Source organism: Camelina sativa, chromosome 14 (genome assembly GCF_000633955.1).
Source record: "Camelina sativa cultivar DH55 chromosome 14, Cs, whole genome shotgun sequence".
NCBI classification, from domain to species: domain Eukaryota; kingdom Viridiplantae; phylum Streptophyta; class Magnoliopsida; order Brassicales; family Brassicaceae; genus Camelina; species Camelina sativa.
The window spans coordinates 19248085-19261742 of NC_025698.1; the positions used below are offsets into that span (position 1 = coordinate 19248085).

General features: G+C 39.1%; 3 protein-coding genes, 1 long non-coding RNA gene and 1 pseudogene across 4 annotated transcripts; 2 read left to right on the forward strand and 3 right to left on the reverse strand.

The window, feature by feature from the left end:
- On the forward strand, window positions 1-1396 carry LOC104741997 (putative 1-phosphatidylinositol-3-phosphate 5-kinase FAB1D). Its single transcript, XM_010462954.2, has 3 exons — window positions 1-347; window positions 456-728; window positions 824-1396. The coding sequence occupies exons 1-3, from the start codon at window positions 285-287 to the stop codon at window positions 1082-1084; spliced, it is 597 nt and encodes a 198-aa protein (XP_010461256.1). The 5' UTR covers window positions 1-284; the 3' UTR covers window positions 1085-1396.
- On the reverse strand, window positions 3380-4528 carry LOC109128831 (annotated as a pseudogene).
- LOC104743781 lies at window positions 4974-5588 on the forward strand. The gene has a single exon (XM_010464828.2). The coding sequence runs from the start codon at window positions 4974-4976 to the stop codon at window positions 5586-5588; it is 615 nt and encodes a 204-aa protein (XP_010463130.2).
- On the reverse strand, window positions 6428-8676 carry LOC104741998 (probable arabinosyltransferase ARAD1). Its single transcript, XM_010462955.2, has 3 exons — window positions 7927-8676; window positions 7481-7737; window positions 6428-7172 (listed from the first exon to the last, which is right to left on the reverse strand). Exons 1-3 carry the CDS (start codon window positions 8555-8557, stop codon window positions 6621-6623), a joined length of 1440 nt encoding a protein of 479 aa, XP_010461257.1. The 5' UTR covers window positions 8558-8676; the 3' UTR covers window positions 6428-6620.
- Window positions 10870-13076, reverse strand: LOC104741999. The gene is made up of 2 exons (XR_760411.2): window positions 12825-13076; window positions 10870-11796 (listed from the first exon to the last, which is right to left on the reverse strand). It is a non-coding gene; the product is annotated as an uncharacterized LOC104741999 (long non-coding RNA).

The window sequence follows — 13658 nt, forward strand, 5'->3', positions numbered from 1 at the left end:
CTCCGGAGGTCCTTGTTACTTTTGGGTCACTAAAATCAATTGGAAAACCCAAATACTCTATCGTGTCCCTGTATGCAGATGATTTCCGTGACCTCAGAAGACGCTGTTGCTCATCAGAGCTTGATTATATAGCTTCACTAAGTCGCTGTAAGCCGTGGGATGCTAAGGGTGGTAAGAGCAAATCTGTGTTTGCTAAGACTTTGGATGATAGGTTCATCGTAAAAGAGATCAAGAAGACAGAGTACGAATCATTTGTGACATTTGCTCCGGAGTATTTCAAATACATGAAGGACTCTTATGATCTAGGCAACCAAACTTGTCTTGCCAAAGTTCTCGGGATCCATCAGGTAATGTCTCTACAATCAGCTTTTGATCATTCGACCATTAGAATTTTTCTTAGCTAATTATCAAATGAATAGGGCTTAGTTTGAAGGATCTTTGATTGCCATTTTCAGGTAACTGTAAGGCAGCCAAAGGGTGGAGGGAAAGAGATACGACACGACCTGATGGTCATGGAGAATCTTAGTTTTGGCAGGAAAATAACTCGCCAGTACGATCTCAAAGGCGCTCTACATGCTCGGTTTACAACCACTTCTGCTAATGGCGCAGATGATGTTCTATTGGATCAGAACTTTGTCAACGACATGAACAAATCCCCGCTTTACGTTAGCAAAACATCAAAACAAAATCTCCAAAGAGCGGTTTATAACGACACCAGCTTCCTAACGGTGAGTTTTTTTTTTGTTTCATCTCTCTTTCTCTATCGGTATACTATGAAAAATATGTTCATTTAGTCAATTTCTATTGTGTAAACAAATCGCAGAGCATAAACGTTATGGACTACTCGTTGCTAGTTGGAGTTGATGATGAGAATCATGAGCTAGTGTGTGGAATCATCGATTATCTAAGACAATACACATGGGACAAGCAACTAGAGACGTGGGTGAAATCGTCTTTGGTGGTGCCAAAGAATGTACAGCCGACAGTGATCAGCCCGATTGATTACAAGACGAGGTTCAGGAAATTCATGAAGACGCATTTCTTATGCGTCCCTGACCAGTGGTGCGACCAAGGAGACTCTTGAGGACAAGAAGCATATGATTTATAGTTTGGGGACAGATGATATTTGATTATACCCGGTCTAAATCGCCCATCCATATGATGACCCAAAAAAAAAAAAAAAACTATTATGATTCTTTTATTTGATTATAGCTTCACTTGTGTATATAGAGACAAGTCCAGTTTTTATTTACCCCGTCATTGTGCAGTTTTTTAGCAAGTTTATGGGGTAGATTTAGCGATTGGATTGTCTCTGCCTTTGTTTTTATCCATTTCATTGAAAGGCAGATTCAAGCAAGTGAAGTTTGTACCTAAAAAAAAAAGTCAGTTTGTGGCATATGAAAGTGTTGTTTTTGTATTAAAATGAAGAAAAAAAAAAGTGATTATTGTTACATTTGTTTGTCAAAGCATTTAGTGTTTGGTAACCCCAAGTCACTAGCCTAACCGCTACAACTTTCAATCGGTAAACGATCACTTGATCCAAGTAATTCAGACATATGAATCTAAAGCAAAATCAATCAGTTTAGTCGAACAATTCAATATCATGATCATTAGATCCAACCGCATGAACAACAAATCCGTCTGACCATCCGTTGTGCCTTCTAATATAACTTACATTCTAATATAACTGGGTAAGTTAAACTCGCCCATCAAAATCTTTAATCCATGTAGGTTCGGATCCGGTAGGATTGGGTTACCCATTTTGATCTCCCACAGTTCTGAGTCTTTGTATATTCTGGTGTGGAGAAAAGTATAAGTGCCACTCAAAAGTGATATCCACATTAGTTGAAATTTTAAACATACTTAGGATTGGAATCATATCAGCTTGAAACTTCTCACATATGTTAAAAGTTACGGAAATAAACTTAACAGAAAGACAAACACATTGTATACATACGTTTGTCAGTTTGTAGATTTTTTTTTGGTAGGGCAAAGGGAGACAAAACCTCCCTAGATTATTAAAAGTAAAAAAATTACAAACAAACCCATCTGGCAATGGCATCCCCTAGAGCATCCTCCATCAAGACAAAAAAAAGATCCTCCGGCAAGTATTAAACAATTGTAAGCCTGATGGACGAGTGAAAGCATAGTTTGCTAACCCGTCTGCAAAACGATTAGCCTCATTATACACATGTGTAACCCGGACTAACCAGTCCTTTGAAAGAAAGCCATAGCACAAACGTACTAGGAAGGACAAGGGATGAAAATCCATAATCCCTGTCTTGAGAAACCCAACAACCAACTCCGAATCTACCTCCAGCTTCACATAAGTTATTTGCCTCTTCCACGCAAGATAGAGTCCATAGTACACTCCCATAACTCCGCCAACGGCCGAACAATAGCCTATATTCAGCGCAAACCCATGGATTCACTGCTCCTCACTATCCCGAATAACTCCTCCACCCGCAGCAGAGCCAGGATTTCCCCGAGAGGCACCATCCGTTTCAGTTTAAACCAGTACTCTAGAGACGGAACCCATGCAATCTGTCTCTCCACTCTTACCGCTTCGTTTGACGTCCCTTGGCAAGCTAAGTTTGCAAGGTAAACCTCCTTCTCCATATCCTTCACAAACTGAACCATGTCTCTACATTTTCCCAACACACCGAAAACATTTCCACATCTCCACTTCCACCCCCACCACACACCCATACCAAACAGGATAGCCCAAGGGACACCAAACCGGACTGACATATCCCCTAAGTTGCCTGACACCCATTCTAACAGAGTTTGACCAAAAAACTGGCCCCTACGCTCCGGACTGACAATGCGGCTCCAAAGCTCCGACATCGCTGGACAATCTCTCAAAATATGGATAATAGTTTCGATCCCTCCTTTACACACCTGAATCACACAAGTACCTCCGATGTCTCTCTGCGTTGAGGTCGGCGATGCAGCTTGCGTACTTACAATCTCCAGATCCTCCGCAAGGTCTTATCCCCACCTTGACATTGTAACCGTCGACGAGGCTCATGTCGTAGAAATCTTTGCTGCCATCGCCAACGAGGGTGAATTCAGAAAGAGTGACTGGAGAAACTCCGCCGCCGTTACATTTTAGACCGCCGCAATCTCCGGTGACGCATCTACCCTTTCCGGAGGCGTCAAACTTGCATCCCGTACGAGCCCAGAACCGACCTGACCATCCCGCAGAAGCCAAGAGCTTTTTGGAAGCCGCCACCGCCGAGAGTTCCGGCCCAGACGGTGTCAGGGCAATTGTTCTTTAGAGTGAAGATGGTGCCGCCACTCGGCCCACCCTGAAGATCAATGCTGCCGCCACTCGGCCCACTCGGAAAATCAATGCTGCCTGTAGTTTTATGTCGCAAAACTAAAATATCAGAGGAGACTTCTTTTTTTTTTGGTTTTAATGTAAAGATTCAAAAGGAAACTTATAAAACAGAGGAGAAATGAAGAATGTGGCACCAGGGTCTACACCAAGCTGTTTACAATAGTCTTTATAATACTCAACCCTTGCCATGACCGCACTTTGATTCCCACTGCTCCACTCCAGACTATTGATGGCTTTAATGGTGGCTCCAAATCCTTGGTCCAGTACGAGCCTTACGCTGTTCATCCAAAACCACAGACTTGTCCTGAAAGCCACAGTTGGGTTGCTACCCACTAGCTCAGGCTTGCGTAAGAGGTCAAGTCCGAGACTCTGGCCACATGATCCGTAGTTGTAATTCCATGATAATTGCATCGGACCACGACCATAGTATTTCTTTCCATGTGCACATGGATATTTGCATGTTGCCCTCGTCGCAGTAGTCAAATGAACTTCCGTTAACCTCCTCTATGTTGCAGAAATCTAAATGTGGAAAGTTTTATGAAACTAATTATTGGTGGTTGAGATTACTATTTGATTTAAAAAGCAAAAACAGGAATTTATATTTCAAAACTATAGAAATCTATTTTTTTAATACCTAGACATTATTAGTAGTTTGTGTGAAATAACCGTAGTCTAAATCTTTAGATATATTTCAAGAATTTACCACTCAATAATTTACTAATTAAATTCTATACCTAGCCGATTACGGATCAGAGTAAAGTTTTGATTGTTTGAGGACAAAAAAAAAAGAAAGGACTAGTTCTAACGTACGTTGGGTCTCGTAGGTGAAATGAGCAAACATGGTATACAGACATATTGAACTCCAAATTAGTATGAGCGGCCTCAAGGAAAGAGTCACGGGTGTAAAATTTCTTCCCGGCGCAGCCATTACTTGCTTGGCTAATAATTCCGTTAAAGAATTTTTGTGTCACAATACTGTCAACCGGCTCAACCGGCTCAGTATATTTCGGCAAGGACCTGATATGCAACCGGAGCCACAATAATCTTCGGTGACTCCGCAATACCCAAACTTACTGCAGCAGAGGATTGGGGAACAGCCGCAGTACTGCGACTTGGCAGTTTCAGAGTATAAACCAAAGATAAAGATGAGAAAAACTGAGGATATTTGTTTGAGAGCCATTCCGTTTTGGGAGATGTTTTGTTAGTTTTCTCATTTCTTTGGGATAGAGTGGCCAGTCATTCGGAAGAAAATGTTTTATATACTTATTGATTATTCATCAATTTATTATATGGTCTATTTATTCAATTTTCTTGTTCTCGTATCATTTCTGAACAATAAATATTATGAACGAAGAGAGGCGATAATCAATAACCGTTTTGTTAAAGCAATCACCCGCAGTTCTGCATCTTCGGCTGATGCTGGCCTCTCCGGCGTCGGTTGGGTTTCTTCCTTCTTCCCTGTTTCTTTTCTGATATTGTTGTTTAGGTTTTTATTCTAGAACACTTACCGATGATGATGAAATTGTTTTTCTCATCACGCCAAAGGGGTATCTCACTGTTTCCCGGTGGATCTCTGATGGTTTCTTTTGGTTGTTCACTTTTTCTCTATTGGTTCCTGTCCTCACGATATATGTTTCGTCACCGGTGGATTCGAATCAACCGTTGTGTTTCCATGTCCGGCGATTTCGCCGAGAGTTTTCTGGTCTGGTTGGTCGTGCCTTTGTTCATACTAACACATGATGTTAGTTATGCGATTCTTCCCGGGCGTCAGTATGTTCTTCTGTGGGCGTACCGAAGACTAACACAAATCCCTTCGGATTTGATATGTAACCATCGACCGGCACGTAAACCACCATGGAAGCAATATGTTGAAGAGGAGTTGGAGGCCAATAGAAGGAGAATCAGAAGATGGTTTATACCATATCAACAAAAATGGGTTTCAAGTGCAACCAAGATCAATGACATTTCTTTCTACATGAGAGTTTCGACTAATTGGAAGGTTTTGCGATGTAACAGATGGATCGCTGCCTATAATTTTCGAATGCATTATCGGTATTTCATCAATAAAAAAAGGATGAATCCCAAGCTAGAAAGTCACACCAAATTGCCGGAAAAGACGAATACGATTAAGTTTTTGACTAGGAATGCGGAGCGTAATTTGCTTTATCGTTTCTTCGTTACACAATCCATTGGTTGTATCTGTAATCTCATTGATAATATTGTATGCTCTTATTCATATCAATAAAGTTTTTAAGATGTTATATATATATATATATATATATTATGAATGATCAAACTCAAAAGAAAAAAAAAACAAAAAAAAACCGATTTGCATTTTTTTTAAAAACCTAAAATAAGTATAATCAACGATATGGATCAATCTTTTGGGAATTTTGTTGTTAAACAAATTGAAAGTTCAAATTTTATTTTTTTCAAGGGAAAAAAACCGAGTCCATGAATATTTTGGAGTTCAGCAAACGAGGAAGTTCCTTTCCAAGTAATCCGTCAACTCAAATAATTTTTTTTTGTTCTAACTTCTAACCCATTCGTTACGTAAGTAGGGAAATTTTCGTTTAATACGGTCAAGTAGACATTTTGTTTAAATAAGAATGGTCAGAAATAAATTGATAGATGGGCTATGTATGTACATATGATTTTTGTGGTTGTAATTGTAAGGAACCGAGAAATTCTTTAAACGTTTTCTTTACTTTTCTGAAAATATCTGCGGATTTGAAAAAAAATAAGATGAGACATTTTGATTTCAACAAGTGTTTTCTTATAAATCAAATAAAATGCTCCGTCTTTTTAAAAAAAAATAGAATGTTAATAGTGAAATTTCTTGTATCCTTTAGTAGTGAAAATTTTTATTTTATATTTGTCGCATAATTAATCCTCTCCATAAAGGGAATATCATCATCTTCGTTTATGATAACATTTTCGATCTGATTGAAATCCTCGGTACGGTGACTTCTTCTTCGATGATTCACCTTAACCAATGCTACCGTGGTGGCTGGTGATGAGATTCCCAAGTCAATGTAGCCTCTGCTCCCAGTGATATCGTATAAACATCCCAAACTGCACCAGTTGTCAAACAAAAGAGTTGGTATTTACCATTTTGAACTTCCACTTTGTACAACTGTTTTTTGATTGGAGATATAATTTAATTTTTGTATTCTGAACCCGGGAATCCCAAAGGCCATAACAATGATGGTAAACAAAAACCAAAAATAAAAGACAAAAGAGACAACAATTCTTCTTCTGGATTTGGTTGTATGATTCAGATACATTGACATCGAAGAGGAACAGAAGCACCTGCTGGTTTTCTTCTTTCCCTAGTCACTGCTTCCTTCACCATTGGCACCTTCTGCTGAACCTTCTTCCATATGTGATTCACCGCACCATCGGGTTCAATCGGTCCAATCCCATTGGCCTGACCATTATCATAAACAAACACTGTCTGAACCTTTGCCATTCTACTTCTGAATGCTTCCTTCTCTCTCTCAGAGAACCTTCTGAGGTGATTAGCCAACCATTTAGGTGTTAATGCATCACTTACAGAGACAAAGACTGAGAATTCTGAGTAATCGATCATTCCCTCGAATGGGAGCTCTATGGTATCACTGACAATCACAGGGATGCAGAGGCTTTGAATGGCGTCAAAGAGACGGCATGAAGTGGGAGTGTCACCGGCTGGATGCAAGCAGAACTCTGAGTTTCTCATTCCTCTTATCGATTGTTCCCTCCCCGTTGCATTAGGAAAACCTTCTTCCATGACAACGCCTTGTTCATTGACCAGCAAGTCCCATAGCTTTTCTCTAATTAACCCTCCCTGTCAAGTTAAAATTACTTTAGAGATCTTGACACAAAAAAACTTGACACAGAACAGACCATTGGCTATGAAGACATAAGACTAATCTATTCAAATAAGGCCAATGTCTATGTTTGAATATACATGTGAAATGTATTATAAACACAAACGTGACTGTTTACAACAAGTCCTTCCAAGATTGAGCAGCACTAAAATTTCCAAAACAACAATACATTTACGCTAGCCATAAACTCACCACTCACAACAGCCTCTGCATCAAGCAATGTAATGACTCAAACTAAAGAAGCGAGTTTCGTCAGAGTGATTACCCGATGTCTGTGTTTAGCGCCTTTGAAATAAAGAAGGCTGTGACGTCTCTGGTTCTGAGACAAATCTAGTCTAGGAAGTAGATGCGTGTATGGAACAATCACATCCTTAATGACAGAGACTTGAGTATGCTCTATCCTCTCAGGCAAGCTAGTCCCGTTGGATGATTTAGAATCTTGCCTGAACCAGCCTCCAAAATCCACCACTAGAAGAATCGACAAAGCAATCTCCTCACGAAAATGCCACATTGCAACTGGGTCTGCCAAATAACGCTTCAACATTTTAACTTAACCTGACACACCATCCACACATATAACTTACATAAGCTTCTACACCAAATCTATAGACACACCACACCCACATGACAAAATCTATACTTATACGATCCAGATCTGTAAAACTGAGTCCAAACAAGTTCCAAAGATATAAAGAGAGAAACTTTATGTACCAGTTAAAACAAAAACGTGATCACGACCATTGGAGCGTTTCCAAGCTTCAGTGCTCTTGACAAAATCAAGAATTTGTCTCTGTCTCTGGTAATCTTCGTTTCCAGACTTCTTCCTAAACGAACCTTTACCATTTCCAAGCTCCATCTCAGCACTCAACGTAGCAAAGAAGGGCACGAACACTACATCAGCGTCAGATTCACTAAAAACCCTTTTAGCAAAAGATCCAATTCGTTTATCCGGTGGGGTTTCAAGGTCTCCCATGATCCAATACTCGGCGCTGTACTGCTTAATCAGTGGGTTCTCCGGGTACGGTGGGTATGTATCGGTTTTGGGTAAATGGGTTTTACGGGTCGGGTGATCCGGGTCGGTGGATATACGTGAATCTGGAGAAGAAGAGGACCAGTAGTTCTCGAGAAGGCCATAGTTTAGGGATCTCGGAAGCTCAGCTACAAAGACTTTGATGCCGTTTTGGAGAGTAATGTGTGAAATTCTCGGATTTGGGTTGGAGATCAAGGAATTGGAGAAGAAGAAGAGAAGCGAGACGACGAAGAGGAGAGAGAAAGAGAGGAATAAGTAAGGAATTGAACAGAGAGGTCTAGTGGACGCCATTGATGTGATCTTAGGAACCATCGTTGCTTAAGATGAAAGATCTCGCTGCTTTTTTGATTCAGGTAATTCTTGTATTGATCGGAGGCGTTTTTGATTCTTGAATTCTTGTCCTTTTTATTGTTGATGTTATCCCGGAAAAGGACCATCTTATTATACCTGTACATCCTCCAAAACTAAACGACAGCGTTTTACCATGTAATCTCGCTGCTTTTTTGATTCAGGGGAGATTGGTTTCGTTCTTGTATTGATCTGAGGCGTTTTGGATTCTAGCGTTTTGATATCGCGCGATTCTTGAATTCTTGTGTTTTTATTGTTTTTTTTTTCTCGGCAACAAACATTTTACTAGAACTAGTAATTTACATCCATGATATTACACAACTTGACTTACTGGCTTACTTTGCTAGCTTATCAACAGTTACATTTGTAGGAGCTAGAAATTTTGCCAGATAAGAGGTATTGATTATGAGAACAACAAGTAAACGTTAAGGGAAGAATGGAGGGGAGACCGAAATCTCTTTCCTTAACTCTTTGAAACCCCCGCAGTGCGACAAGATTTAAGGTTACAAGAGTTCCAGGATACAACACATTCACAACCGGGTTTGCTAATCACTCAAACACACCGGCTCTATACGAACTACACTCTACGATACTCTCGAAGACACTTACTTTGTGGGAGAGAGATTGCTGGATGTTTTGTGCTTTTGCTGTGTGTGAGAACAAGCGATTGATTTCGTCAATTCACTATCTTGCAAGAGAAGAACTCGATGAGTATATATAGAGGATTTAGATGACTTGGGTACGAAATTGATTCTCCACAACTTTACTAAGTTCATCGCAAATCTAGGAGGTGGACGACGTGAAGAAGCCACGATCTCTCAATGAAATCCAACTCTCCACTTGATCACGAAATCAAAGAGACCGAGTCTCAGGGAGATGTGAAACAGAGTTTTGACTCTATTCAATCTGACCCACTCCTCTTGGAGCTCCAACTTGAGCAAGGCCAAACCATTAAGGCCTAATTTCTCATTCACACAATCCAATTTTATTAAGCCCACTAAGCTTAAAAAATTGAGATCCAACAATCCCCCACATGAATAGAAATTACAAACTAAACATAGGAAGACTAAAAGAAAACTTTTACTAACTAGACTTGACTAGACTAGACACCACTTAGACTAGACACCACTTAGACTAAACTAGACAGACGTTCGAGAGTATGCGAAAATGTTATTGTATCTGAAAAGTAGCATTTTTCAGCTTTGAACCCATCATTTTTAATATCTGTCGGATTTACTTGGCCGGGAGGTGAACATTATGTCTTGAACCACCAAGATTTTAATGTAAACCTAGACAACAGGTATCGCGCAACAACATCTTCTCGTAGAGATTTAGTTCTCTATTGTGTCCATTTTGGCCTTGGACATTCCTGGGTTCATGAGTGAACTTGGAGAATATAGCCTCTCTTTCATTCTCCTAGAAATGGTCCTATTTCACACTCACTAGGTGATCTCCCATCAGTTTTGTTTTTAGAAGCATCCTGTAATACTCCACGAATATCTCAAAACTATGGTATGTCATTAAAAGCTAACGCTTAACCTCAACTCTTACAGGTTACACTGTTTATTTTTATTTTTAGGAACTGGGTATAGACATAGTCTTACAGTGTTCAACTCTAACTCAACTTGATTTAGTTGTCCCTTTTGAACCTAGATCTTGGGATCTCTAATCACATAGGTTGGGTTTCCACCAAGCGGAATATATATTTCTAGACTATCCATTCCTCTTGATAATCCTATGATTTAATCATTTATTCAGTGTCCAAAAAATAGCTAATTGCTATAATAGTGTACACATAATAGTGACACTGATTTTTCCTACTTAAGGATATCATCCACAAAGTTCAAAAAATTCACATAGCTTCTTGAGCTTTATCCAAAATAATGAATTTTCTAATAACTTTATGTGGTATCATGTTGAAATTATTATTTGTGGTAAGCAATGCTTCCCCCCACATTTTATAGACTAACCCTTCAACATTTCATATTTATCCTTTTCTACATAAATAAAAAATATTTTGTACAATCATTAAAGAGAGTTACAAAATTAAATCACACCAATTTATGTGAATTATTCAATATACACACACACACACATATATATATATATATATATATATATATATATATATATATTCCATTTTCTCATGTTGGTGATGGCGTTCTTGGTGAGTCATGCTGTGACGTAAATCTCATGCAAGTCTCACGTTAATCTTTACTCACTTTGCATTTTTGAGTTAAAAAACATTCATGCCAAAGTCAAAAGGCTTCACCAAATGAAAACTAAACTGAAATTTTCATTATTAAGAAAAGAGAAACCAACTACAACTTATTCTTCTCTTTCGAGACTACGACTTATTCTTCTTCGAGGTGGAAAGCCTCGGTTACATCATTGTTGTAGACACTTTAAATAACCCATCACAAACAAATCCATTATTATCCATGCTACACCACGTCCACATTTTTCTCGATGCGGATTAGTGATTCAACTCGCAGTTTGACAATCAAGTCTTTGAGGAAAATAACATTTTTCTTATGAAATAGATAATTTTTGAAATCCAACCAACTTGGAGGGAGTTTTTCAATGAGATGATTGACCATTAGACTTTCACTAATCAACATCCCCGCAGAATCTATCTCGTAATTGCAGCGCTTCCACTTGTTCCATGATAGGTTTTGAATCAACCATTTTAAAATCAAAAAAGTTCGCCGTTGCATATTTTAGCAGGTCTGCATCCTCGACCTTATACCTTTTCTCTAAAGCATCCCAAAGGTCTTTAGAAGTTTTGACTGTATTGTATACAACGTACAATGGGTCTGTCAAGCAGCCCAGAATCCAACTCTTGCATAGAAAATCTGCATGGCTCCACGTATTCACGCTGGCGAGGTAGAGCGGATCCTTATTCTCCCGTGAGAGGACTGGTGCGTCCTCTTTCACATACTTATTTAGGTTCAACATGGTCAGAAGGATACACATTTTCTGTTGCCATGCCTTAAACCCGTTCCCACCAAACTTTTCTGGTATACATCCTACGCTTATAGCACAAGTAGTCATCTGTTCAGGGACTGCAGCTCGTATTGGCTCAAGTACCGCTACTTTCACCGGAGGAAGAGTACAAAACTGGATTTCAGTCCCAGTCCCATTGATGGTGGTCTCGGTGACCTCATTAACGTTGGACACGTTCAAATCTTCACTAACCATGTCTGAAACACAAACACAAAGCTTTGTTCAGAACAGTATATCAAGTCGTGAAATGACTATGATAATCAAGTGAATAAATCAACAACACTCGATTCCTTAAAAATTGCAATTAAACACAAGAGAAACAAGAACGTAGGTTTCGCAAAACCAAACTGGTTCACGTTAAACTATTTTAAGTTGCAAAATAAATAACAAGCTTGTGTGCTAAACACGTAGTCAAACCACTTTGGATATTTTAATTATCGCACAACCAAAATGCAGTTCTCGTTAAACTCTCAAAAGCAAGAGACAATAAATCTCTTAAACTTTTAATTTGCAGAAACTTAACAAACCAAGACACTATGTCGATTTAGGAGTTTTTAATTTGCAAATAAATCCACTGCAATTTATGAATCGCAACTCAAAAGCAAACTGCAGGTTTTGAATAACACAACAATTGGTTTCAAAATAGCTTTTAGAATCGCAATTCTCAATAGCAAATAAATCAAATGCAAGCAGCAGGTTTTACAAGCCAGAAATCTAAACCAATTGCATCTTTTAACTCAGCCTTAAAATCACAATCTTGCGCTGAGTTATAATCAACACACACTCTATTTTTCCTTTCGCAAAAGAACAGAACAGGTCCGAGGCTCTCAAGCTCTCGTTATGGTTTTTACCCAATCGCAATTGTGAATACACACAAAATTGTGAATACACACAAAACCTTTCCTTAAACGTTTATGAAATCTCAAATCAATCTGTTAGATGTTTATAGAACAACAACAGATTCAAAGAGTTAAGAATGTAGGAGCTAGAAATTTGCCACACTACGTAAGAGGTATTGATTATGAGAACAACAAGTAAACGTTAAGGGAAGAATGGAGGCGAGACCGAAATCTCTTTCCTTAACTCTTTGAAACCCCTGCAGTGCGACGGGATTTAAGGTTACAAGAGTCCCAGGATACAACACATTCATAACCGGGTTTGCTAATCACTCAAACACACCGGCTCTATACGAACTACACTCTACGATACTCTCGAAGACACTTACTTTGTGGGAGTTGTGGGAGAGAGATTGCTGGATGTTTTGTGCTTTTGCTGTGTGTGAGAACAAGCGATTGATTTCGTCAATTCACTATCTTGCAAGAGAAGAACTCGATGAGTATATATAGAGGACTTGGATGACTTGGGTTTGAAATTGATTCTCCACAACTTTACTAAGTTCATCGCAAAACTAGGAGGTGGACGACGTGAAGAAGCGACGATCTCTCAATGAAATCCAACTCTCCACTTGATCACGAAATCAGAGTCTCAGGGAGACGTGAAACAGAGTTTTGACTCTATTCAATCTTGACCCATTCCTCTTGGAGCTCCAACTTGAGCAAGGCCAAACCATTAAGGCCTAATTTCTCATTCACACAATCCAATTTTGTTAAGCCCACTAAGCTTAAATAAATTTAGATTACGGGGAATTTTAGCAAAAGAAATCTTAACAAAGGATCTACTAAGATTCTTAATATCCTGCAGATAAGTGGAAAGGAGAGAGTGTTCATTCTGAGAGTTCTGCTCATTTTCCAAGACATGAAGGAGCTTTTGGTATAAAATAGATGCATCTCCACAAAACAGTACGTTGTTGTAGCCAAGCCTTTTAACATGGGAAATTGCTGACCTTAATGCTTCAGCTTCAACTTCAATTGATGTGTTCATTGGATTGATGGATGCTCTCCCTTGAAGGATTATCCGATTATCAGTGTTATAAAGAACTCAACCAATTCCTGCACATTCAGAAGGAGAGACCCATGATCCATCGACAAAGCAACAATAATCATTGGTCTTCAGATTAACATCTCCTTCGCCTACTGTTTTTGTGAGAACTTGTATTTCT